Source organism: Strix uralensis, chromosome 16, assembly GCF_047716275.1.
Source record: "Strix uralensis isolate ZFMK-TIS-50842 chromosome 16, bStrUra1, whole genome shotgun sequence".
Lineage (NCBI taxonomy): Eukaryota > Metazoa > Chordata > Aves > Strigiformes > Strigidae > Strix > Strix uralensis.
In genome coordinates, this window is record NC_133987.1 from 19388412 (window position 1) to 19416115 (window position 27704).

Below are 27704 nucleotides of genomic sequence, written 5' to 3' on the forward strand. Positions count from 1 at the left end.
TGTACAATGCTGTTAGTCCCCGACGCTTAGATTCATCCTGAAGAGTGAAAGAGTGGGAGAGACGCAGCCCTGAGCCCCTCATTTCTATTCCCCATGGCCTCTTTACATGAGCTTTCCCCCCAGAGGGGCAAAGCCAATGGAACCAAGCCCCTCCTGAGACCATTACGATCTCCATAATGGGCCTGGCTGGCTATAGATGGAGGAGCCCAGGTATGTTGTACTCTTATCGATTTTGACCCTTCCATTTCTGTACATTTGGGAGCAGCCTTTGTTTCTGTTAAAGGTGCTACTTCTATATTCTCTTTTCCAGGACTGAGGAGGAGAGGGCTGAGGCTGGGGACCTGAGGTTACAGTGCCTCCATAGCTGCTCCCCAAATAGTAAGTGACCATGGCTTGAATATGTCCGATGCACAATGGCTTGTACCATCCCCACGCTGGCTCCTTGGGGTTAAGAATAAGGTTTGGAGTAGGAAGCTATGGAAATAGAGGTTTGTAACTTTCCCAGACAACGTTGCCCAAATGACAACCAACTAGCGTATGAACAGTACAAAATTCTCCAGGATTCAATTTAGGATGTGTTCATATCCTATAATTTTATGTTATCTCAAGAAGCTGTGACTTCACAGTAGTTAAAAAAATATGCTCTAATTTACACCTGTATAACTTTCATTATCACTACCTTTTTTCATCTATATTTATCACCAATTCATGATGATGCATGCTATTAAATATAAAAATGATTGAAAGCAGCTTTGGTAGACAATAACATTAGTATAATTAATGCCATTTCTTGCACTTACTCAGAAAATTGCTGTGCTTTTATTCAGTGTTTGCAAAAATTCTTACTTTAAGCCATGGGAATCAGTGCTTCAACATATGGAGCAATATTGGAGCACGGCTCCTGCCCTGCTCTGAATACTATACTTTTCCTTTATTCTCCAGGGAAGATGTGTGCCATTTCATGCATCTATTTCCTTGCAAAGAGAGCAAGTGATTCTTCATTCAGCGGGAGGGAGACTTGGGAAAGTGACTTACTGACTCTGCGCTATTAAAATTTGGAAACCTCAAAGCTTTTTACTGCCTCTCTCTTGCTGAGATGCACATCTCAGCCACATACTCATGGAAGCTTGGTGTTCAGAACTCTAATAATTGAGGGTCCTGATCCCTCATCAGACCTGCTGGAACAGCTCTCCAGTCCAATGTCACTGCAGGTGGTCTCCCCACAGGCATGATAGTGCTAGCTCTGCTCTCCAGCCTGGTTTGTCATCAGCTCACTTGGTAACTCCTGCTCCTTGAAAATGTCATGTCAGTTATGGACCTTTCCACAGGCAGATCCACATCCTTCATTTTCACAGGCCTGAAAAATGTCTATTAGTACAAAATCGATCTGGGTCATATTTCCCAAGAAAAGTTCCCTACCTGCCAAGCTACTGGCTAGTGATCAGACGTGCTTGTTTCATTATGAAGACTGTCCAAAGGTCTTTATTTCAAAGAACAAAAAACAATTCTTGACTGTAGGTGTTCCAAGGAATGGAAACAAGGCTCTATTGGTTCTATGCCCAGCCCTGCCCCAGTACGTCAGTTTAAAGGGCACATAGCTTACCTCCATAGGTGTGCTGACAGCACTGTAAAAGCAAACTGCAAACGAGAAGTCCTGTATCAGGTTAAAGAACAGTGACCATTCTTCAATATGACATCCGTTTCAGCTACTGTTACCTACTGTAATGAAATCAGATCAATATTAATAAAGTGACATGAGTGAAGTTCTGCTCTCAGTTCACAGGTTACCTATGAATCCAACTTAAGCTTCAGAATCTTCATTATTCATGCTTATTGGGGAGGAAAGAACATTAGTTACTGCTGCTCAGGATGGCACAAAGCCTCACAACCTTCAGATGAAAGTCTCCTTCCTGCAACAAGTCCCATCAAGCCATAACTGGCATGTACCTGATCAGAGGATTCTCCTTAATGTTGTTTCTATCTTCATACACTCCCACTCTTCTTTGTTGCGTTACCCATGCAATGAGCTCATGGCCAACAGAGAATTGCTAATGGCAAGAGAACGACATAAGAAGTGCTTTGTTAAAGGCAGAGAAGCCACAGAGGTTACACTGTCCCTTTGGTTGTCCAAGGACCTGTTTGTATGAAAGAAGAGGGCACATCACCTAGAGCAGACCAAGTCCTCGCCATTGCTTGGTCAACTCACCACCTGCGTTCCACTAGCAGAGTGAATGCTGGCAGATCATTCTGAGCTCTTTTTGAACTCTTCACACAGAGGTGGTCCTGTACCAGTAGCACACAAGGACGTATCACCAGATGTTATTTCTGTTGCTCACTTCAACCAGCATTTCATTCCCTGGAGGACTTGTCAGCTGCCCTCACTTAGAAATCTTCTGAGGCTGTTCTAATTTGAACCAAAAAGCGTATAAGGAATATTCACTCATCCTCAGACACCATGCTTTGTTCTGTCCTTCCACAAAGACAAAACAGGGCATCTGGTCCTTATTGAGAGGCAACAGTTCCTCAGGTTCCTCTGTTGGCAAGACTAAGGTATCCATTTTGAGAAATGCACTTAAATTCTAAATTTCATCAGAAGCTTAATTCCAGAGGAGTCTTGATCGGGGCAATGTAATATTCAGTCTTGGTAATTCTATATTAAACCACTTAATGTCCACCACTAAGCTATAATTTTCCTTTTACAGGGTTTAAACGTGCCTGAGCTGGGATAAGAGCAGCATCAGGGAGCTCTAGCTATAAATTGGCATCCTCTGCTCTCACCAAGCTGCCTTCCTGTGCAAACATATGGTGCTGGCCCCTAGATATCTAATATCCCCAGTCATGTTTTGTTCATACCAAACTTAGCATTTCCATTGCAAAGCAATAAACACTCTTAAGTCTATTTGCTGTCCTTTTTGACCTTGGAGGTCTCCACTTTTTCTTTCAGATGTGCAGAGCTTGCAGATCTCAATGCACCAGCTGAGCACAGTCGTTACACAAAAATGATAGAAGGGAAATTTTCAAGTCAGGATTTTTTTGGTGGTTGCAGAGTTATTTATTACCAAGAGATGCTCACTCTTATTAGGCTCCAGACAGCAATTGTACCTGATTTCAGACATCTGTATGTCCATGACACTTCCACCCTCTCCTCCAGTCTTTTCCCACCACTGGACATTAATATGATGAGCCTGCTGCTTAGATCAACGTGCCTGGGATCCACAGGGCAGATGGGAGAGGTACGGGTGATAGAGGTAGAACAAGGGGCAAGAGAGAGGTGGAAGAAATGTCACAAAGGACAAGGAGGGACAGGTAGGTGGCACAGCCAAAGAGGAGACGGGAAGCTCAAAAGAGCCAAGAGCTGAGCACGAAACAGCATATTTTTACTGTCCGTGGCTAAAAGCCTTGCTTGTTATTTGAGGCAGATAAACCCAGGGTCCAGGACACCAGCTTTTCTCACTGAAAACTGAAAGACTACTCAAAATTAATTCAGCATTAAAAAAATAATATAGTCACTGTTTTGGCAGTGTGGGCATTTTAGGAGAGTCACCTGACAAAGAGGAGGCCTTGAAAAAAATAATTTTATTCTCATATCATCACCCTGCAGGCATTTCCCCTGGGTCCATCCCACAGCTCTTCTACCATCCTCCCACCCCTGGCTGTCTACAGTAAGATTTATGCAACCAGCCCTTCAGTGCTTCACTGTAAAGCACGTTGTCATTTTTTTCTATTCAGACAAGATCATCAGAAGAACTCTAGAATTAAAACATGGTGGAAATGATTCATAAAAAAAAAAAAAAATCCACTGTTTTTTCTTGGTTGCAAGTGCCACAGAAGGGAAGTGGCACTGGATTTGCAGGCAACTTTCAAATATCTCCAAATTCAGTGCTAGAAAAAGTCTATTGCACAAGCTCAGCTGGAGAGGGCAAGGCACAGACGGCAGACAAGGTCACTCTGACAACGGGGAACATGCTTTATATGCTGAGCAGCACAGGGCTGGAAGAAGGCAGACAACAAGGGCTTGACGCATTTGAAGTGTCGCTCAAAGTTGAGTCAAGGTTTCTCCTTGTGGAGATACCTGACAGCTGCAATCACCTTCCTATTTCATGTCAGCATTGATTTCAACTCCAGGTCTTGCAATTCTTCCTGTAATTTATTCAGTTCATAGTGATTCACTACATAAAAACAGGTGGAAAAAAAAAAAAACCCTCTGATAAAGCACCATGGTTACAAATCTAAGATCCAGCCTTGCTCTATTGAAAGCAATGGGAATTTCATTCCTGTCTTCAGGCAAACCCTTGCCCACTAGGAAACTCCAAAGTTATAGGTCTCAGTTCTGTCCTCATTTACCTCTGCTAAAATCCAGGCTGACATTTTACTTTAACAAGCTTCAGATTGCTTCTTAAACAGCCAGCTCCTCTGCTTCCGAGATAAGCATGATGATAAAAGTAAATTCAGTCCCATGTTTGGCACTACAGCCAGTGAAAATTAAGGGGTGGAAAAGGAAAGCAAAATAAAATGATAGTTTATATTACTTTTTTGTTTCCTCCAGTGCACCGGTAACTTGGAAATGTTTCTTATATAAATTTCAGTGAGATTAGTTATGAAACGTGTTCTTTGTCACTCTTAAATTGCATCTTTCAATAAATGTTCTCCTATAGCTAATCCTGGATTTATGCAAAAAAAAAAAAAAAAAAACCAAACAAAAAAACACCACAAAAAGCCAACCCTGTCCAACACTGCTAAATATGTGAAATGAAGTATTTCAGATTGCATATGCACCCAAATAGCCTTTCAGTTACTGTACGTATTATATTTTCCCCCCAGAACGTAGGTAGGGATTGTTGCTCACTTAATGTGCAGATAGTTTTATAGTGTAAGATATTTGAGGACAAATACATATATTTTTAACAAAAAAAAAAAAAATTACAACATGCATTTTTATTCTAGTTACCTTAAAATGGGGTTTGCACTTGTTAGAATGTTTCCTACACTTTGCTATAGCAAAAAGTATTTCCTGACTGTGGGGTTTTGTAGTAACAATTCAGGCATGCCTGAGATTTGGCTCTGATATAAATACCTGGTAATTTTGTGTTCTCTGTGCCAGAAGATCACCCTTTTCCACTCCTCCTCTCAGTCCCAGAGCAGCCCATGAGCCAGCAGGCAGCTCCCTCCCCACCTGCTCCCTGGGCCATGGGGATGCTCGCCTTCAGCCAGAAGCTCTGGCTCTAGATCCTCACAAGTTTACCAGGTTTCTGAGTCACTCTGGCAAGAGATGAACAATCAGCTTCACCTGTGCCAAATTCCAACTTTCTGAACACCTCCACATCATGCCCAAACACGCTACAAGCCATCATTCCTTGCTTTCAGGAGAGACTGAGAAACAACAATGCAATCTCAAAGGGCCCACAACACAGATGCCCAGCTCCAGGCTACCCTCGCTCCCACAGCCCACTCTTCCAAAGGCCTGAGCTACCAACTCTGACTTATGCAAAGAAGGGATGGCAACCTATCTGAGCCAGAGGGCTGCAAGTAACACTGGTTTTCCTTTAAAAACATTTTTATTTATGAGGAACTCTCCGGCAACAGGCACTATAAAGTCAGAATGGGAGGGAACAGCCCAGAGACTCCAATGGAAGAGAAGGATGGTGAGATGGGACTTAGAGGGGAGAAGAGTGAAAGGAGAAAGGGAAAATGGGGGGAAATAAGTTATTGTCATAGTTAGACAGCATTACTGAATCATAAACTAAGAGGGTGGACAGGGCCTCTGGAAGTCTCTACTCTAGTCCCTTGCTCACAGCATGTCCATCAGACCAGGCTGGATCCAGCTCCTTAGTTCCTTGCCCAGTTGAGTTCTGAATACCTCCAAGGATGGAGATCCCAGTACCTCTCTTGGCCTCTGTCCCAGTGTTCGAACACCCTCAGGGTGAAAAAGCTTTTCCTTATATCTAGTTGGCAATTCTTGTCTTCCACCTCTGTTCAGCCAGTTTATGAAAGCAAGGCACTTCTGGGGAAAGGCACTCCCTCTGAGATGTGTGTCTTTGTTTTCCCTCCTGCCTTTTATAAACTCATTTTCTGCTTCTTTTTTGGCTCTATTTTTATGCACTAACTCTGTTACTGTCTGCTTTTCCAATTATAAAAACTCTAAATTTGATTTAAACCTGATAATTATGCTGTGATCTAGCAAAGGCCTTTATTAACCCTATTGAAGCCAGTAAGTGTGAGGCATACTCTTTAGGACCTTAAAAATTTGGCATTTAATTGCATCCAACACTGAGAAAGATGCAGGGAGGTGGAGAAGTGAATATGTAGCTAATTCAAGCCACGGGTACTAACAGGACAGAACTTCATGCATCAGATCTCATATAACCCATCCAGACTAGGATCTTCTGCTGTCTTCCACCACAAGATGAATATGAATATACCAGATGCACAAGAAGATTCAGTTGGACACTGGTACTGCTACAAAAGTTTGTCATGTCCTTTGGCTGTTAGAAATCCTGAATCATGATCTGCACAGTGGGTATGTTTGCGTTCCCCTTTCAGGTCAAGGCATTTCTAGCTGCATTTGCTACCTATCAGGACAATTCCAGTCTACAAGGGTACATCTTCCTCTCTTGACACCCATCTTGCCAAACTAAGTAAAATTTAGTCATAGGAAAAAAAAAAAAAAAAGCATTGGGATCTCTCCTGCCTGGCAGCAGCCAGGAGAAAAGTACAGGAAACAATATTCAGGAGGGGTGGTCTGACATCCCGTGCAGTCGGCATTTCCAGCCACCTAAAATAGCTGGTCAGCCCTGTACACAGTCTACAGCTTAGGGGGGCAAAGAAAAGTCCTTAACACACTGAGCTGTATAAAAAAAATGTCCTACAATGTCACCACAGGAACAATGATGTCATTCTGTGCTGCCCTTCTGTTTTTATCTTTCCTGTTTATTCATCCCCTAATTCATTGGGTAACCACGCAGAGCTACCAGGAGACTAAGGCATGCGGGTCCAAGGTGAAGGCAGGTCTTCACACTTTGCAGGGATGACCAAGGGCAAGTGCTGTGAGAACCTGCAAGCCAGGTTTTATCGTTTTGAGTCCTTACTGGCATTTGTCACAGTCAATAAGCCAGCAGATTTCTTCCCTTCCTGCCCTTCCCCAGCACCAAATCCTTGGTTCTCACAGAGCTCTATGACTTTTGGGAAGAACATTGATGTGCCAGTGATTATTGCACTGATGATAGCTGACAAATGCTTAGCTGGCACCAGGGAGGAATTGGTCCTGAATTTATGTGCCTTATTCTCATACACTTTGTTCTTGGTCATGAGAAGCAGAGGGTTTTATACAGACATGAGAAGAAAATGCAGTTATGGGAAACAGGCCTAAAATTGTCCCCAAATAGGCCTAAAATTTTCTTATAAGCCTTTAGCCCAGTCCAGAGGAAAAAGTGTGTGTTTGTCTTTCTTTAGGGCTTCACAACACCCAGCTCTAAATGTCACTAGCACGCAGAGGAACAGGAGTGACCATAATGCTCAGAAAATACCCCCATTCGCTACGTCAAGCTCTTCCAGCGACACATCAAGCAGCTCTTCACTTTCATCGGAACCGACCAGCCAGATCTCCATGGTTCAGGATCAAACCCTGCTGGACATTGCCTCCATCACTAGATTGGCCCCAGGAGAATCACCAAACCCTCAACCATTTGAGCAAAGAGTTAAAAATTTAGCAATATCATGTTCCAGCCCACTCGGAACAAGGACTATTCCAGCATCTTGCCCAGCCACCCCCAGGCTCAGTCTAACACACAGCTCAGCCAAGCCACAGCAATACTCTGACTCCTCTGCAGTCAGTCCAGGGATCAATGCAACTTCCTTCTATACCTTTTGTCCTTACACAGCACAAAACGTACAAGCTTCAGCATCAGATCACACACTGACCCCAAACAGGAAAAGCACAAGGCCTCCAGCAACAATGACTCCTGAAGATAGTTCCCAGTCTCCTGGCTATTCTAAAACTGGATTAAAGAATACAGGAAAGGGGTTTGAATCAGATCTGGAAGATCCTGATCATGAAAGGTACGTATCCAGACCATACACATATTTAATTCCTCAAATAACTCAACTTCGTATAGGGTCATTAAGAGCCCCTCACAAAAAAATGTAAATATCTTTTATGATTTAGATGTTCCCAGTGTTTGTTTTCCAGTAACTTGTGGTTCCACTAAACCCCGTTATCCAAGAAGCAAAATACCATATTTTCCATGCATTCATTTAGCTTTCCAGACTTGATTACAGACCATCCCTGGGCCAGGTTGTCAACCTCAGCTCCTCCAACAGGGCACAGTTTTAAGGTGCCTCATTTCCTTCCAAATAAGAAAGCACATCTCTCCCTATAGTAGCAGAAAGAAACTCTGCTGTTACTATGAAGCCTGACAGATAAGAGCCAGGGATGGGATTCAGTGACATGGCTGGTATCTCCCTTCCCAGACCTCAGGCTCTGGGGTCCGACTCCAGGCAAGCTGGGTTGATTTCACTCCTCTGAGCCTCTGAACTCCACACTGTGTCTGGCACTTCTTTCCTTGGCAGGAGATTTGTAACCATGAAGGAATTCCAAGCCATGGAGAAAGAACTAGAGGATGTAAAAGAAGAACTGAAATGCCTGAAGTGGAAAGTGAGACACATTGGTGAGACTGTGCAGCCCCTGGCCGAAGATAGGAAGCGTTACAATGGCTATACCCTGACGGAGCTCAAGGCAATGGTGCAGTTTGAGGACGACCCTTACAAGGCTGCAGACAAGATCCTCACTGCACTCTTCAGCGATGTCTACTTGCTACAGCACTCAGTCACTGAACAGGCCTGCAACTCCCGTTCTCTGCCCAAGCTCAAAATAGACCCAGAGCTGTACACGGTGTACTGTGACATTCTGAAAAACATATTCCCTGGAATTAGCAGCCAGACCTTGAGGGAAGAGACACAACACGTGCAGAAAAGCACCCAGAAAGAAGTGCAATAACACCAGAGCCCACAAGATGTTCTGCAAAGCGAGAAGTCTCCAATGATTTTAGAGGACTGAACTGTGGTAGGTACCGTTGGTTGAGTCTATCCCTTTTAGGTATGAACCATCTGTAGAGATATTGGTGAGCTCTGAGCCCTTTCATGCCACTTGCCCAATGAGACAGGGTGGGAAGGCATTCTGCATACTTCCCACATTTTAGAAAAAAAATTGCCCCCTTAGTGTCTCTTTCAATATATGGACGTTTCCTTGTTTCCAGCAACTACAAATGGTGACAAAAGAATCCAGAGAAGGCATTGTATATCCAAGCAAGGGCCTTCTCCCAGCCCCAAACACTCCAACCCACCAGCATCTGGGTAGTTTCTATTTTCTAGAGTATATCATTCATTAAATAACATTACTTGTTAGAAAATTGTGCCTGTTCTTTTCTTTTTATTTTTTTGTCAAAAAAATGCTTTGCACATCAAATCAATCAACAACCATAACTTGAATACACAGTGGGATGAGACCTGGGCATGCAGCAAACCACCTTCCTCTGCCCATCTGCACCCTGGGTGACATGAGAAGAAAACCAGGGCACAAGGTCAGCAGGTCTCTGTTCCAGGTACCTGGGGGCCAGGGCACCCGAGTGTGCAGTGTGTGTGTGCCCTTAGATCACCAACCCACCAGTGAAACAGGTGAAGGTCTGTGACCCGCCTCTCCCCCAGCCTCCGCTGGCCGTGCTGGCAGAGCAGCTCACGCGTGTAAACAATCGTGCCCTGCCCTCCCACGGCAACGCTGCCGAGCGGCTGGCCCCGGGCAAAGGCCCCATGGGTGACCACTGCTACGGAGCCTGCCTCGAGGGGAGGAGGCTGCTGGTCATGGTGGACACAGAGGAAAATGGCCCTGAAGATCCTTCCTCCCCATCTGGGACCCAGCAAAGTGCAATGGGTCCAGTTTGTCCATCAGGTTCTGCTCACAGAGCTGGCCTCGTAGCCTGTTTTGTAAAGATCTGGTGAGGGTGGAGCAGTGGAGGGATGTCCTTGTGCCATTCTGGTCAGTACCAATAGAAGATGTTGCTTCCCTACCCTACTGGTTCACCCACCCCCTTTCAGTGAGTCATTGACCCTTGGAAACAGCCACTTCCCTGGTCTCAGTGTGACAAATACATCAAAACCCAGAACACGTCTGTCCTGCACACTGCTGCTGCTCCCTGCCAGGCCACCGAGAATGGCAAGATGAGCAAAAGGTAACCTGTGAGTTCAGCCTACCTTTCCCTCTGCTGGGATATGATCCACTTCTTAAGCTTTTCCAACAACAGGGAGGAGGAGGAAGAAAAAAACAATTACCAAAAAAAAAAAATAAAAGCAGATCACTCCTCATGTCACCACAGCTCCAGACATCTTCAGAGGTGGGAGGGGCCAGTTCACTCCAAGGACATGCTCTGTATCTACTGGATTCTTCTGCATAAGGATGTTCTGACATTTGTATGAGAGATCCTACCTGTCCTTGAGCATGATGTATTTATACCATTCTCTGCTGGGCTTACAAATACATTTTTAAATTTATTTTACCTACAAGCCGATGTGCAGACACAGGCACAGCACTTTGCCCATGTAGCCTCTCTGTACCACACTACAGCCAAGATCTACAGCCACATCTGGCAAATTCCCGGGTAGCTACCGGCAGTACACAGGGTTGTGCACAGTGCGTGTCCTTGGGGCAGTCACGGCACCAGAGCAAGGGGCTGGGGAAAAGATACACCCCCCCCCCCAGCCAGCTCCCTTCGCAGGTGGCACAGAGGTGAGCGTGGGATGGACGGAGCTGCTGGAGATGCAGGGTCCCCTCAGAGCAAATCTGAGTGCTGCAGCAGATTATGACAAATAGTCTGGAAGGCTCTGTGCACCATGGAGGGGATGTTTGTGTCTCACACAAGCAACCCCGCCTGCAAGCATTTATGTTCTGCTTTCATGGCTCTTTTGTGTAGGAAAATGTGTCCCTTTGGTTCAGATGGGTGGGAACAGGCTGGCCCTCCTCTCACAGAACTCACATAGGTACTGCTCCAGACTTGCTTTTCTATGACAGACCAGACCCCCCAACAATCTGAGCGGTCTCTTTTCAGAGCTTTCCATAATTTCCAGTGGACACAGAGCTGAGAAAAACGCAATGTAGGTATTAGCAATATCAATATGCTGTATTACCTGCCCTCTCTGCCTGTAATACCTTAATACAGTTGTTCCTATAAGAACAGGCTCTGTGGCTTCTCATGTTCATGAGGCCAGACAATATGCTCAGATTACCTCTTTTAGCCTTGTTCTCCTCATGTCTACTAGTAACAAGGTCCAGCACAGGTCTATGAATTATTTTTACTAGCCTTGCACCATCAAGGCCGGCTCTGCCAGATATTGTCAGTTCTGGGTCCCTTTCAGCTTTCAGTGCCCACCTTCCTCTGGATCAGTTGTGGTATGAATCACTTCTGCCCATTGTTGAGATGTGCATTAGGTCTTTTACCCTGACAGTCATGGTTTTAGCTATTCCAGTGGAGCTTCCAGGTTATTTGCATCCAGCTAGAGCTGGGCAGACTTGCCAGACCTTCCATACATTACTATGAGGTATCTGCAGCTTCTGAGGCCTCAAGTTTGTCCCCGGTGCCTTTCCTGCCACAGCAGCCCCAGTGATCAGCTGCAGGGAACCTGTGAGAAAAGCAACAGGGCATACCCACTACATTTGTCCTTTACAGACTCCTTGCTTCCTTCTTTTCCTCTGCTGCATTTGTACCTTGAAGGCAGCTCTACCTCTGTGAAGATGGTTTGTTCTTCAGTTACTACACTATCTGCACCTTTGTGACCATCTCCAGTACTTGAGCCACCTTCCCTGATTTTTCTACAGGGAGAAAAATCCACAAATTTTCTACTCATTTTCCTGAGTGCTTCCTGTTGCTTGTATTCCTGTGCATTACCAAGTCCTTTCATCCTTTTACAAGCCTTAGCTTTCCCTGCTAGCTGTGCTTACCTAGGTTTGCTGGGGAGAGAAATGCAGCTGTCTTCCCACAATTCTGAAGAGCTTTTCTGTGTCGAGTCTATTTTTTTCTATAGTCACCCACTCCTAACACAACAGGAGGGTGCGGGCTGAACGCCTACACCCCCCTCCTTGGGGGGTAACAAAACTGAGTCAGCATAACAGAAGTAAGACAGCAGTATCTTAAATAGACAGGCCTGAAAGCAATTTTTTTGCTTTCGCTTTTAGCATCCTGCGCTTGCCAGAAATGTGTCCTGTTACAAGCATGCTCTGTCTTAAGACTTTAGGTCTTGCTGCCTGGTATTCAGACAGAAAGGCAATTACACAGTCCCATTATTCTGACAGTTAAAAAGATTCCGCCATTGTTCTTCTTGGACAATTCATACTGATTTGCACTGTGCCTGCATTGCTCCTTAGCCTAAATAAGCCTTCTCTCCAAAATGTTATCACCTTCTCTTGTATAGAGACAGACAGAGAAGGCAATCAGACACATAGTGAAAAATTAGTCTATAAATCCATGTTGCATTCCATCTATTCTCCATTAAACTGTATAACTCTATTTTTTTCCCTGGAAGACATACTTTCAAGTCTGAAGACCCAATACCAGACAAAATTTTTTTTTCTTTCCTTTCTTAACTATAGGCATTACATTTGCTATTCTCCTGTCACACCCGGATCCAGAGATTCATTAGTATTACAATTAATCAAGTAACATGCACTGTCTGTTATGTATTCATCCCTGCACGTAACCTGAGGACCTGGAAGCCACGACACAGGTTGTCTTCCCCTGCGTCATCTCTAGGAGCAGATGTCTAGTCAGAAGTGTGAGGACATGAATACTTTTTCCAGCTTCAGGCGAGCTGTAGTTTGTACTGATTGATTGCGTTAAATAAGCAACCTATTAATAGTCACCATGCTGTGGCTTGGTAGGCTTCAGTTGGCAGAACAGGTTCTACAGCAGTTAAGTTATGTTAAACAGAGGGTCCTGATCCATACTGGTCATAGAATCACAGAATAATTTAGGCTGGAAAGATGCCCTGGTCCAACCCCTCTGATCAGACAGTAATCTAGTAAAAGAAACCAAATAATCAAATCTGTGCTGCAAAAACTAAACCACTGCAATACAACAAACATCTGACAACAACTGAAAAAAAGAAAAAAAAAAAAGAGAGGGAAGCCATACAAACAACCTGCACTGGAATCACCTGCAGATCAGATCCACCATAGGAAAATCTGAGGAGTCTTCTCCCAAAATCACTGTGCTGGAAGATCATCTAGACAGGAGCTCTCCACAGGCTAATCAGCCTGTAGAAACTTAATTTACATCTGCTTCAGTGGATAAAGAAGATAAATGGCAAAGTTTCTGCAGCACTGCTTTGGAGGGCCCTTTGCTATGGTTAGATCTACATGCATTGTCAATTCATTTTTCAGACTTCTCATTAATACCTTTAATGCATAATTGCAGTCAAAATCAGTCACTGAATCATACATTTTATGACCTCATGCTTACCCCTTCATACTGTTAATAATAATATCCCTGCATAATGTGAACGCTTTCTGCAAAGCAAGTCCACCAGCCCTTCTGGTTTATAACTTAAAATATAGCAAAACTAGTTTTAGGCAACCATCAACATCTTTATACTAATTATTGGCATCATTTGTACTGAAATCTGAGTCACTGAGTACCACTAATTACCATTAATCCCTTCTCCATTATTCCTACTTGAATGCCTACTTTTCATGAGGTGTTCTCCACACATTTATAGACCTAGTTCTTCTTGCACACGCCAATTGAACTTGACTTTAGTAATTTTCACATGAAATCTACAATCTTTGTTTCCCAAGGTGAAACTGCCTCTGGAGACACTCTTGCCTGTCTTATATCCAGATGCTTCTATAGATGTTACTTTTTCACTATGAGCTGGAGCCCTCCCCTCTGGACTTCTCCTTCCCTTGGAGTCTGACAGGCAAACAAGTGTCCAACGAGTCGTCTCCCGACCCTTATTCTCAAACCACAAGCAGATGACCAAGGTGTAGATCTCTTCAGGGCCTTAATACTACTCCCCCAGGAAAAAGAGTGACATTGGGGGTTCCCAAAGGACTTGAGACAGAATATACAAGGACAGAACATGCACTGATCTACCCAAGGACTGTACTGAGAAAAGCAGATCTTGGCTTCTTGCAGATTTATCATGAAGAGTACACTTCCTCAATGCCCCAAAGAGAGTAATTAAAATACATATCAAAGTCTTGCTGGGTCAGTGGGTTTTGAGCAGATCTCCCGTTTTGTGTTAATATTCAGATATGTTACCATCCCAGAGAGATGAATAATAGGAGCTATTTCATTTCTCTGACAATATTAAACATAATGAAAAGTCTTACTATCATCCCACATCCTTCTCCATGAATTCTGGCCACAGACAGATCTCCTGTTGGTAATGGAAATGTCAGTTTGATTCATCCATTCACCAACTAATCCTTACCAAACAATTTCCAGTATATAGCAAGCAATCCAAAAACATTCCTTTGGAAACAAGCCAGAACCGACATTCATTGTAGATTAGTTTTTACCACTGTTTAGGCTTATGCCATTTCAGGTAGCTTTGCTGCTTACTCTATTTTTAGCAGCGCCTCCAGCAGACCAAGAAAGAGGCAGATCATAAGACTTCCACTAATCTGTAAATCTGAAATTATAGTTAGGAGACCGAATTTATTATTATACGGCTAGATGACGACAGCAGAGATGACCTTTCTACAATGCCAGAAGTCTTATCCACGCTGATCTAGGCCTTTAATCAGTGGGGGAAAGTATAGATTATGATGTGTCAAAGGAAAAACTTCTTCCCTATTAGGACAGTCAAGTATTAAAACAGATTGCCCAGAGAGGTTGTGCAGACTCCATCCCTAGAGGTTTTCCAGGCCAAACTGGATGAAGCCCTGTGTAACCTGGTCTGACTTTTGTAAGGTTAAAAAAAAAGGTGTGTAATTGCAGAAAGCAGCCAGGAAAATGTTTGATGAATGGGAGCAGAGAGCCATGAATAACAGGCAGGAACAGCACCATCAGTGTTTTACACTTGCTAAGCCACACTTGTAAGCAAGCGGGGCTGACAGTCGTCAGTGTCTCAGCTCAGTTCGCTGTGCTGGCTGACTCATCTTCCTGCCAACCACTCTGTGCACTCAGTAAAGCTGCTGCCGTGCTGGTGCTGCCTCAGTCCTCACCCTTTTTGATGAAAGATGAAAGCTCTCTCTTGCTCAAGATGAAAGTTCTTTCCCCAGCTTGTTACAGACAGAAACGTCTATTCTGGCAGCCACCTTATGCTGCCATCAGGCAGAAGAGAAATCTTAGTGTAAAAGATAAAAGGGCTCAACTGGTCCCAGTTCATTATCTTTACCACAGGGACCATCTCTTCTCCCAGGTACAATGCTCCTCTTGGAAAGAGTCATTTCCCTGAGAAACTTTCCCAGCCATAGCAGCCTCTTCTGTATTCCCCTACCCTTACGCCTACCACGCTTGCTTTCCCTCTGAGCCTTTGACCAACATCTGCTTCAGCTCCAGCTGTACTGTAATTTGGAGATCAGTTCAGCCCATAATGCTCAGCTGAGCTCCCATTCTCAGGAGGCAGGAGCTGAGTACCAGGCTCCTCCTGGCCCTTACAATGGTTCTGAGATGCAATGCCCAGATATAAACCTTCTCCTTAGCACTGCGCCCACCCTCTGCCTCCTCCAGGGCCAGAAAACTTTCAGGTAGCAACTGCTGCCTTTGCTGAGAAGATGGAGACTTGGCTATTTCTAAGTTCCTTTAGTGCTCTCTGACATTCACCTCCACATACTTAGCCCAACACAGTGAACTTTCAAAAACCACTGTGAAGCTCCTTTCCCAGTTAGATCCAGATAAGCTAAGGAACACAAGCAACTGAGCTCTGAAACAACAGATCACATACGAGTAAGAGGAAAGAGTTGAGCACAAGTTAATTGATCTGTCTGATACATCTCCTTATGTTTACAGTTCCCCAAAATGCCCATCCTCTTGGGAAAACTGCACAAGATCTGTGCATGCTGACATTTTTGAAAGTTCCATGACCAATAGAGCAGAGACACACACTAAGAATTTATGAGTCAAGTTGATTTTAGTCACACCCAGGAGACCTTGAGCAAGTTGAAAGCTAAAGGCAGGATTTCACTGTGGTCTCACTGTATAATTGGGACCTTCCAGAAATAAAGACCACACCTGGGTAAGGCTGCTAGCAGATCATGAGGTGGTGGTTCTCCTCTCCTAATTAGAGCCAAAGCCGTGAGCTATGGGTGGACCGTGCAGCGTTGGAAGCAAAGTCCAGGCTGGGAAACACCTACCCTGCTGATCATTGTCAGTCCTCTCCTTCAACCAGGAGCTGAGAAAGGGAACACTAGAGAGCCATCAGACAGAAGGTCTGTAGCCTTGTTTTCCCCTTTTCCAGTAATTTCTAGGTCAGTAAGAAAGAAGTCACAAATTGCAAATGTTTCCTTTCATGCCTAGATCTCAACACTGCAGCATTTCACAGGGTCCTGAGCCAGGATGACTGGAGCTGATGCTATTAGACAAGGGTGGAAAATTGATCTCTTCCTAGCAAGATTTAGAGGCCAGTCGGACAGGAAATTACTCCAGCTGGGCACTCTGTCCCCATCTCTCAGCTCTTCCTGCAGCTAGGAGATTCACTCTATAATTGCTTTCTTAGTCCACATTTTATCCTCAGCTGACAGAATTCCATTAGGGTGATACAAGCTGCGTGATAAAGGGATGTTTGTGTCTCACATGGGCTGTAAGTCATTTCTCAGCAAACAAGCAAATAGTCACAGAAATGGGCAAAGAGACCACTGAGCCAGGAGCCCTCCTTCTTGTGCTCTGAATACCAGGACCTCAGCACTCAAATGGAAGCAAACATTCTTCCGGTATGTTATACTGCTCTCTGCTTCCCTCTCTGCTCTTTAGAGGAGACATGTCAGTGCACACCTCCAAAATGAACATTTATCTCTGTGGCATTTCGAATGGACAATAATCAAGCAGGCGGACATGCAGCACTGGCACCCCTGCAAATGAGGGCCCCATGCAAACAGGAGCCGCCGTGCTGCGATCACAGGGGTTGGTGACACCACCGATCACAGATAGTGGGTGGCCTACATATGGGAAATGAGGTGAAATGAAATGAATGTTGTAATACACCTGAGCACATCTGTCTGAAGAGCAAAACAGGTTGGTCACACCTGCAAGACAACACCCAATGATTCTGGACAGGACCTTCAGGACTGTTTTGGAAGACAAAAGGAGTGACGTTCTAAGCATAATGATGCAGCTAAAAGACAGATATGATGAAAAAGTTAAAATGGAATACAGGAAGGTGCATCAAATGCTGCAGTGTGCATAGTTAGGCTATCTGTAGTACTGATGAAGCCATTACTAGGCAGTGTGTTCTGGAGTTCACGTTTTTTTGAAGAATATTGGAAGAGATTTTGGCTACTTCAGACTCTTACCAGAAGAGCGGCTCCTGTTAGAGCTCAGCCTCCTGGATCAGCAGCCCCAGAACATGGAGTCCAGCCTAAGGCAGCCCTACACAACCTGTCGGCTCACACCAGTGCTGGTTTGGACTCTAATCACTTGCTACATTCCCCAGGCCAGTATAGAGGCACATCCAACAGTGAGAACTGCTGAAGCAGACAGCAGGAGGGAATGGGAAATGTTCGTTTCTTACAGAGTAAAAGCCATTGACCCAATTAAAGGAAAAGCAGCCATCACCCCCTGCATGAGCCACCATTCAGATGTTAATACAGCATTTCATGTTTGCTCTTACCTGACTAAGGCTGAGAAGTGAGCTTTTCCTGGTGATGTAAGAGGGTTTAAAGACTCAACATACAACCTCCCTCACCCATTGCTCTTATCCTCACATCATCACTGGCAGTGAGTCCTCTCTCTGGTCGTTCCAGTGTGTTACCTGGTACACAAGATCTCTGTCCAATCTCGAAACACCCCATCACTCATTGGCACTGTCAGGCTCTTGCAGATGTTACTAGTCTGGCACACATCCCTGAAATGACAGGACTGAGAATCCCTGTGGGGAATGACCAACACACCAGGAACATGGTAAAAGCCCAGCAGGACCAGGGAATCTTACAGAAAACAGCATCACCTAAGCAAGATGCTGTGGTGCAATTTTATGTCCAGGTCTAGTCTAAGCCATGAGAAGGGCTCAGTTTAATTTAGCTGCTGTATGTAGCTCCTCATGTAGCTCTCATGGGTTCATCCTCCAAAATGAGAACGAGTCTCCTGACTCAATAGTACACAAGCTTCCATGTTTTCTATGCTGCCTTTTACACTGTCTGCATCGCTGCTCGCTCCCTTGTTCACAGACAGGTGTTTCTCACTGCTGTTTAAATTCTACCGGATTAAATCACAAAAAGGCAGAAATTGAAAGCAAAAGTTGCAGGCCTTCCCAGGCATCCCAGTTTTCAGATTACACTGTGAAGACTGATAAAAATATCTTTTTAAAGATCAAAAAGTAGGCAGCATGACATGTACTTCCTCACAGATTATTGCTTTATCCTCTGCCCTTCTCAGTGTCATTGTGGGACAAACAAACTCATTTCTGTTATCTTGATCCAATCCCTTGAAAGCAAGTCACTACAGGTAAAGGTGAGCAACTACGACATAAAGGTTTCTGAGTGGCCCAGAAATTGGAACTGGGCAGAAGTTTAATAATTTACATCAAAGGCTTCAGCAAGAATTCATATTAATCCCTCCTTTTCCTTTGTCATGCTTTTGACAATGTCGAATGATGTTACTGCACACATTCTTGCTGAACTACTCTTGCTGAAACTGTGTCTGACATTGACTGAAGTGCTCTGTGGGGATTTTCTTGATTGCATGTTTACTCTTCCTCTTTTCTCTCCTGTAAATGCTAGCCTGACATGAATGTACTTGTGACTAGTTAGTTAAAAAAAGGTGAAAAATTGAGTAAAACTTTTTTTTTTTAAACCCTGATTCACTGTGGAAATGAGTCAAGTATCTATGTTTGAGTATACAGGGCTGACTAGGACACTTAATTATCTTTGGTTATATAAAGGGTCATTACTTCTCAGCTCCAATTAGGAGGGCAAATGCTGACATCTCCTACCCCACAGAGATTAATGAAGTATTTTCTAAATATTATGCTATTTTCTATATATGACCGACTAGAATTGAGGACTTTTTTAGGCCTTGCCTTGGTGGCATATGTCATCCCAGGGCAGACAACAGGCTGGCAAACCCTTCTTCCAGAGACACCACAGGGGAGGATGTTCCACAACTTAACAATTTTTTAGAAATATTTTAAACACTTTCATGGTCTTTCCACAGTGTGGCAATTGTGGAGAATCTTGAACGGGTAAAAGGAGCTGCTAGGAGAGGCTGGCAGAAGGTACAAGCCAATACTCTCTGTGCCAGATCAGCTGCACTGGATACAGATTTCCAGAGAAAAAGTTGTGAAAACTGGCTGCAGTTACCATCTGACTGGTGAGGAAGAGTTGGTGGCAGAGAAAGATGATAGAGAGAACTGTGACCCACCTGAGCTTGACCAAGGATTTTGCAATAATTTACAAAACCTGGGGTTACCTCAAAGGATTAAGGTTGAAAAATTTTTAGTCCATTGCATAGGACTTGAGATGCTCCAGAGTGATACAAAGAGGACAGATGAGCATAGGAAGTTCTCTCCCCCTCACACCTTTTCTGATCAATAAGAAAGATGCTATTCTGTGCTGGGAAACATGACCAACTTCATTTCTCTTCACATTCAGTGCAATTTTCTCAGAACAAACAAGGTGACAGGCCTCATCTCATCTAGAGATTGTCTACATGACAAATCTGTGATCGTGACTTAAGTCTTAGAAAACTTGCTGCAGCCTCTTCTCTTCCAAACGCATACATTTATATCTGTTCTTAGCCCTATCAATAACCCTCCTTTCAGCTCCTCCTCTTTTTTGTTTTGGAGTTCCATGTAACGGTTATCTGACTTGGAGCAAAAATTAAAACTTGGTTCTTGGTAGAGCTACACCGGTAAACACACTAGGGGAGGCAGAACAACAGAGGGTTCTTTTCGTCAGTGAAGTTTGGGAAAAGCCTTTAAACAAAGTACAATATACTCACATACACTGGTTTACATTTAAAAGTGTTTTGTATTTAGTACAAAATACATTTTGTTGCTCCATTAACACACAGAAATCTGGGAAATGCATTGCTATCTTGTGTCTTTTCAGCTTAGCCAACAACAGTTAAGAAGTGTGCTTTTTATAAGCAAAATACAAGATATTGCACTCCTGACTTAGTGAAGAAAAGAAAACAGCACATTTTGATTCTGTATCAGGAGCTGCAATAGTGTATCTCTGTTTCATGTCTAAAAGCATATACTGAGTGTTCAGTTCTCTCTGGAAACAATGAGCAAGGTCTAAACGAGAAAGGAAGAATCTTCTATGGAAGAGATTTACAGGTTGTCACAACTGACAGATTTTCAGTGAAAAGTACATTTGCATAGCTACGAATCCTGCAGCATAATTATTTGATTAGTTCTTGCTTAAACGACTCATATGCAGGGTATTTTGTGTTTAAAAATGCAGTTCAGTCCTTGCCTTCTGCTAGTTGAAATGCATTTACCATTTCTCAAAAGTGATGATGATGTGTTGCTGGCAACAGATCTGGCTGGTGCAGCACAGAGGTATGGCCTCCTTGTTCATACAACCAAATTCAGGAAAAACAGGAGAAAAGAGCATTGCTGTGTGGCAGAAGGACTCCAAAGAATGTGTAGAGCGCCTGTCAGTGGCACTTCAGGCAAAACACCTATTTTGCCTTTTTCATGGCAGTGAAATAATGAAAGAAATCATTATTTCACTGCAAAAGATGAAAGACGTGACAGCTGAAACCTACTTATTAAACTTTGATAAACTCACTTCCTGATGTCCATTTTCTAAAAGCACTCATCACACTTCTGCATGCCCAAAGGAACCTCTACAGATGTCAGAAACAGTGTCAGCCCCTAGGGAGAGACATGGCATCAAAACATACAGTGGCAGCTCAGAAACAGAGAGGTAAAGAATATTTCCTCTAATAAGTGCATTTCCCAACAAACTATTTACAGGCATCAGAAACAAAGCAGACAATTCCTTCTAGCGAGGAGCTTTGTGATCATCCAGCTAGGATTTAGGAATTAAAGCTTGAGAAATACTCCAAAAGACCTCTCGTTCTAACCATCCTGCTTCACCCAAGTTCTTGGTGCTTGGCAAGAACAGTTGTCAGTTAGCAAAAAGGTTCTATCTCACTCCTTTATGTTCCTTCCTCCCTGGATTTTCAATTAAGCAAGGAAAAAAAAAAAAGAAGAAAAAAGAAAAATGAAAAAAAAAGAGACAATTTCCTGTAGTGAATAAAACTTCCTCTCATAAGACAGAAGGTGGTTCAGCAGCAGCAGCCACGGAGAATCTTCACTGTGATGATACGTATCTTGGAGATCTAGATTGTGGTTGCTTAGGGCTGGATGTATTCAGGACTTTCCAATCACAGTCCCTTGTTATCTTTTCCTCCTTTGCAGTCCTTTTTCACATATGCAGGTTTTTGGACGCAAAGCTGTTAAGGAAAATTGAGTGCTGTTTTAAGACTGTACCGGTATTAACAGTGAAGCCACGGACTAAAATGAGGAAGAAACATGCCCATTTCTCTTTCCATCCCAGAATGAAAGCTAAGCTTTGCTTCTCAGTAATGTTTCTCACACTGACAGTGAGTGCTGCCAATTTTTTTCACAGTCCCATGGAATCGTTTTCCTGTGGAATCTGGTCTGAATTCAATGTTGACACTGTTCTGAGTAGGAGGTTGGACCCTCCTTCAGGAGGGGACTCCCTGAGATCTCCTCCAGCCTAAATGATTCTACAAATCTATGTTATCAGCCACTGTGATACTAGTAAGTACTGAAGAGGAGACACGGGGCAGATGGCAATAGGCAATCCTCAACTGATGACTTCAGAGGTATTCTGTGCCCTTAATGCTTGGACAGTACATGTGATGGCCATGGCAAGGACAGCTATTCTTTACTGGACAATAGGGTATGTCTGCACTGGAACCCAGGATGTCATTACAACAGGCACAGAGATGTTCAAAATACTTTTGACGCTGCTAGTGCTAATGTACTAATAACTTTGAAGCTGTATTCGTACAGGCAGTGGCATTTCAAATCCTTCTCCTACAGAACTGTTATTAAAAGCCATCAAATAATTTCTGTAACACTTTCTAGAGGAACTAATTGGAGAAAGTGTCATGCTCAGGAGAGAAAACCAATCATGAACATACCAGCTTGGCTGAGAATTTGTAATGTATTTAGGGAGCTATTCTGAGTAATTTACAATGAGTGACTGGGACTCTTCAGACTATAAATACAATCTACTCTTTCTCCTTGGGAAAAAAAAGAGGTTGTCTTTTTAATTATCATTTTGTAAGAGAAAAGACCAAACAGAAAGACAGTGGGAGGAATAAAGTCAACATGTTTTCCCCCTTGTTACACTTATCGTGATTTTGGATTTGCTTGAGGAGCAACAAGCAGCTAATTCTGAGACACATATGCATCATCTCTAAAGCTCCTTAAAAGGTCAGTGGGGATGCAATGCGCCTATTATTTCAAAAGCTACCTATGAACCTGCACGATTAACACCAGCTTTCAGTTTTATCTTCAGTCAGTTTCTTTCCTGAGGACTTTTATGTATGTGTTGGTATAAACTATGACTACACGCCACGTACATCTTTGATTTATACCATCCACTTTCAGACTTAGATATAGAATAAAAATCCACCAAAGTATGACATTCCTGGTTTGCCTTCCTATGGTAGAAAAAGTAAAGTTAAATATATCTAGAAGAGGTGTAAGCTGCCCCACTTTTCCCAGTTTAGGTCTATAACAATGTTCATTATCCATACCGTCTCTGTAGAAAGTGAGCAGAAGAAAACTGTAGAAGACAGAACTAACCTGGATCAGCCGCAGCCTGGTTCTTTTTGCTGTTTGTGACAATCTCATTTTCATTCATCATTCGTACATCCTGATCTCCCACATGATTGCTGAAAACATTAAAATCAGTACAACAGCCAAAATAATCAACACTCCGAAAAGTTATGAGAGCCATGGAGAAGGTTACCAAATAAGTTATTTAGGTCCTGGAGGCGAAACAAAGCTATGAAGCACAGCCCACATTATATGAGACTATCCAGAAAGGCAAAGCATTCTGTCTGCATCCACCTGAAGAATTTCTTGCCAGTTCTAATTAGTGGCATTCATTCAGGCACACATTCAAATATAAATATCATATTCACTCCACAATTTTCTTGCCTGCCTACACAGCTTGAACCACATTAACCAAAGTGAGATTTTAAATCAGTGCTGTACAAAGAGGGTATAAAAATCCCTATATGGAACTTAACACTGTTTTGTAATGTTGATACAGCGTTATTTGAAAATTTTCTGAACTAAACAAAATTCATTTACTGTGACAAGTTTTGCTTGCAGGCTGCTGCAAAATTTTAACAATTCCTTTCTGGGAAAGAAGTAATAACTTCAAAGTTAAATAAATTACAGACAAAAAATGTTAGCTGAATTGAAAGTTAAAGAAACCATCACTAATAACATCTCCCTTTCACATAGACAGAAACAAAACATCCATGCCTTTGGAAAAAAGTGTATTTTTCTTTTCTCTACAAATACTGCACAAAATAGGTTTCTATTTTGGGAGAAAAATGTCTCTCAAACTGTCAGAGCGCAACAGGAGAACCAATAGTGAAGTAAATCAGAACTTTGCTATTGATGATAATATCAGACTCAAGTTCAGGGCTCATAAAGTATTGAACAGTGACATGGGAAAGAGAATAGGCCAAAATCAGAAGGAACAACATATAAATGCTCAAGGGGAATTTTAAAATGGAGCATTATCATCCAGCATGTAGTAAGGGATTTGTGTTCTATTGCTGAAGTACCCTATATTTTAGCAGGGTAGTAGGTGAAGAAAAGGAAAATAAGATTTCAAAGCGGGCTAAGAAGAAAGACCAAGAAAGCTCCTGCACAGAAGTCTAGAAGAGAAGAGACTTGGCATGTTCTTGACTGAAAAACAGATCATGAAGTTTGCATGACCCCAAAAGTAAACCCCTCGTAAAACTAAGTCAAAGGATATAGGTCTTATAAATATGTGCGAAGGAAGTTATGTGAAAAGGAAGTTATGTGAGAAATATGTGCTTCTCTGCTTCCAATAAAATAACTTTACTTATAGAAAGATGTTAAGCTGAAGAAAGTAAAGGTTTATTTCTCCTCATCCTTTTTATATCCCTCTGAAAATTTTCTCAAAACTTGTATTTCCTCAAGGCATTTTCATTTCAGTAACTTTTTCACTTGAAAAATTGTTTACCTCCAAATTTTACCATGACAACACAGCCACTTGTACAAAAACATGAGCCTAATACAATACATCCAAACAATAACAATTTATTTCAACACCTGACAGTACCAGTGGCCAAGAGCCAATGCTTTAGAGAAACATGGGAAAACAAACCCCGTGGGCAAATGTGAACTTCTGTTCTTAATCAGGAGACCTTACGTTCCTTCCACTTATTTCTAAACATTTGAATATTCTTCTGAACAAATCATGTGTCATTTTTGAATGCAAAACTGTCTCCTTTGTTTCCAAGTGATGTATGTGCAAGACATTCTATTTGTTAGCTGTGCAATGTATAAGAAAGTGTTTATTTCTTTAAGCTTTCAATTTTTCACTTTTCAATCTCATTTAAAATAAACTATCTTTCAACTTTTTTTTTTCTCTATTCCTTCCTTGCTAGGGACTGGTTTTTAGACCCTATCAATGCTGACCTTCTAAATATAAGTGCATTTTTTCACTGCATTTCATCATATTTTCTGTGATATTGGCAATTTAGGGGTTTCAAAGTGTCATCCTTCTGGATGTAATTAATTTCTTACTTAAGAAGTTCATTATTTTAGAACATTCATAAAATAGTAGAATTCTGGTTCCTTAGTATCTGTGCCAAATCAGAGGACTTTCTTTTCTTTACTTTTGATGTATGGTTCTTTTTCATTAACTTACTTTCTTTTTTTCCTGTGTAATATCATTGGGATTTATCATTTATTCTCTAAGGAAGTCTAATTTCTTTCTTCTGGATTTATTAAGCCTACTATAGGCTTCCATGAAACCATATGTAAATATGAATCATGAAGCCCAGTAAGTACTAAAAAATGCTTACAATAAAGCTGGTAATTTGGTCCTAATATCTAAAAAACTATTGGTTATTTCTCATTAGGTAAGGTTGAGTATGGTTTGGAAGGGAATTTCTATAGCAATATACATATTGCTGACATTAGTCACATAAAAACATTTTTTGAAAACAAGATTCTTTCTTCCAATCAAGATCCACTCACATACCTAATAACAGTTCTCTTCTCCTGATGGCAAATCTTCTCATCATCTGTAAAGAGAATGGTATGATACGGGACCACTGGATCACAGGTTGGTAGGATGCCTGATACTACATGGTTCACCATATCCAGAATCCCATTGTAGACCAGCAAGTCATCCACTAGCAGCTAAAGATATTTAAGAAAAAAACATCAAGAAATTAGGCACCACTTTCAGCAGTTGTCTCTATCGATTAACAAGAAATCATTTTGCTCTATTTGTTTCACAAGTCTGGTCATTAGTTTAGCTTTTGTTCCTTAAAACTTCCATTTCTCTCTATTCACTGCTGGGGTTTGATTTTTTTTTTTTAAGTTTTTGTCTTCTCAGTGATGTTTCTAATGCAGTTTTCAAGTAGGTAATTAAAAAAGTATTTCATGTTTTACATAATTGCCATTCTGTTAACTGGAGTGATTCACTCTTAAATCTAGGAATTAATGAATCTCACCTCACTTCAGCTGTCTAAAACTTGGGTTTGTAGTTTAAACTAGAATTGCAGGCCTGCTCTATAGTCCGTGGGAAAAGGAAAGCATTATCCTATCTTAAGATAATTATCTAAGGAAAAAATCAAGATAAAGTGTTCTTTCCCTGGACAAGAAAGGGAGGACAGATGATTGGCATGGATTAGTCATTTTATTACTAAATGCAGAGTTAAATGAGATGAATCCTATCCTTTGAGATTATATGGAATCACACTTCAGAAAACTGTGAAAATAAGTAAGAAATCAAGCAAGCTGACTCACCAGAACATACAAAATGCATACAAAAATTACTTACACCGAATTCTTTCACACCTCTCTGAGGTGTTTTGGCATAATTCCATAACTTGATCATTGACACTGTAGTAGGTACATCAAAAATGACATACACCCTATTCACCTGTAAAAGAGACTTAATTTATATTTAACAGCACAAATTTCCCAAAGAAATTAAATTCTCATGCATGTTGCATCAAAAGAGGTCCATATTTAAAGGCATATAGCTAAAGGACAGATAACTGATGTTAAGGATTTCAGTTCAGCTATCATCATCTCTACGGATAATTCACAGATGTTGTCTCTACCCCAGAGCTGCCCTCTCAAATGACTGCTAGTCAATTGGAGGAGGGGTAGAGAGACACTTTTAATGAGTATTTCATCAACCAAATACAGACACATGCTTCAGGATAAGACAAGCTGGTGTCCTATTCTATTCTATTCTATTCTATTCTATTCTATTCTATTCTATTCTATTCTATTCTATTCTATTCTATTCTATTCTATTCTATTCTATTCCATTCTATTCCATTCCATTCCATTCCATTCCATTCCATTCCATTCCATTCCATTCCATTCCATCCTATCCTATCCTATCCTCTATTCTATTTTCTACCAAATATGAAGAGAATTAAGCTTTCTATTTACAAGACTAAAATTTCTCCTATATCCACTGACTCTGAAAGCTCTTGCAGAAATTTTGCAATTTTTGTGTGAGGTACACTAATAGGGATGGAGAGACAATTCTCCAGATGCTTGCTAAACAATTATTGCTTAAGGAATGGTTCATTTTACTTTCAATGACATTAATGTCAAGATGTTAAGACCAAAGATTAGGCTGTAGGAAACCAATCTTGCCTGTTACAGTTAATTCTATGCTATTCCTTATACCAGCTACTATATCAACTTTGGGCAAACATATCTTAAGCTTCATCTCTAGCATCCTCTGAAGTTTTAATCCTTTGATGCACTGGAGAAGATACTGTTCGTTGTATTAAATCATAATGCATTTTCTTTTACTGAAGAAAGAAAGGTAGGTGTGATCAATAGAAATATTTATATCTGTGAGATTTCAGAAGACAATATGGACATAGTCCCCAATAGCAATTGTTAGTCTCACAGCAAATGATAAATTTGATGGAAAACACATTCAAACAAATAAATAAAATGACAGTCAGTAACAGGGGAACAAAGAATTCAAATTGTACTTCATTAGTAATAAATCTCCAAAAGAGAAAAACACTTTTAGAATTAGAAAGGAAAATACATTTAGAAAGGAAAAAAAAAGGCTATAATATAAGATTTCCTTAAAGCTCTCAAACCCTTCCAACAGAGCAAAGAGTTATTTCAGCTTTCTAGGCAAGTAGCATGTTTCAAAGCAGCCTAACAATGAGGATGTAAGCGTACACAAGCTTTGCTTCAGCATCCCAGCTACAGAGGATGATCATGAACAGGCTGATTGCTTAAACCATTTGCAC

At 41.9% G+C, this 27704-nt stretch overlaps 2 protein-coding genes across 10 annotated transcripts in view; one reads left to right on the forward strand and one right to left on the reverse strand.

Moving 5' to 3' along the window:
• The window catches only part of GSG1L (GSG1 like), an 84481-nt gene that overhangs the window by 48170 nt on the left and 8607 nt on the right, over window positions 1-27704 (forward strand). For 2 of the 5 annotated variants that reach the window (XM_074885535.1, XM_074885536.1), the window contains 2 exons: window positions 7450-8055; window positions 8566-9404. In XM_074885535.1, coding sequence (XP_074741636.1) covers window positions 7450-8055; window positions 8566-8992 — 1033 coding nt within the window. In that variant the 3' untranslated portion in view covers window positions 8993-9404. Of the gene's footprint in view, window positions 1-310; window positions 379-942; window positions 2758-7449; window positions 8056-8565; window positions 9405-22954; window positions 23033-27704 lie in introns of those variants that run through there. The other 3 variants (XR_012631076.1, XR_012631075.1, XM_074885537.1) reach the window with 3 other exon arrangements.
• Window positions 20148-27704, reverse strand: part of KATNIP (katanin interacting protein) — a 66302-nt gene continuing 58745 nt past the window's right edge. For all 5 annotated transcript variants that reach the window (XM_074885531.1, XM_074885532.1, XM_074885530.1 and 2 more), the window contains 4 exons: window positions 26249-26350; window positions 25442-25602; window positions 22993-23081; window positions 20148-21605 (listed from right to left, as the gene is read on the reverse strand). In XM_074885531.1, coding sequence (XP_074741632.1) covers window positions 21550-21605; window positions 22993-23081; window positions 25442-25602; window positions 26249-26350 — 408 coding nt within the window. In that variant the 3' untranslated portion in view covers window positions 20148-21549. The remainder of the gene's footprint in view (window positions 21606-22992; window positions 23082-25441; window positions 25603-26248; window positions 26351-27704) is intronic.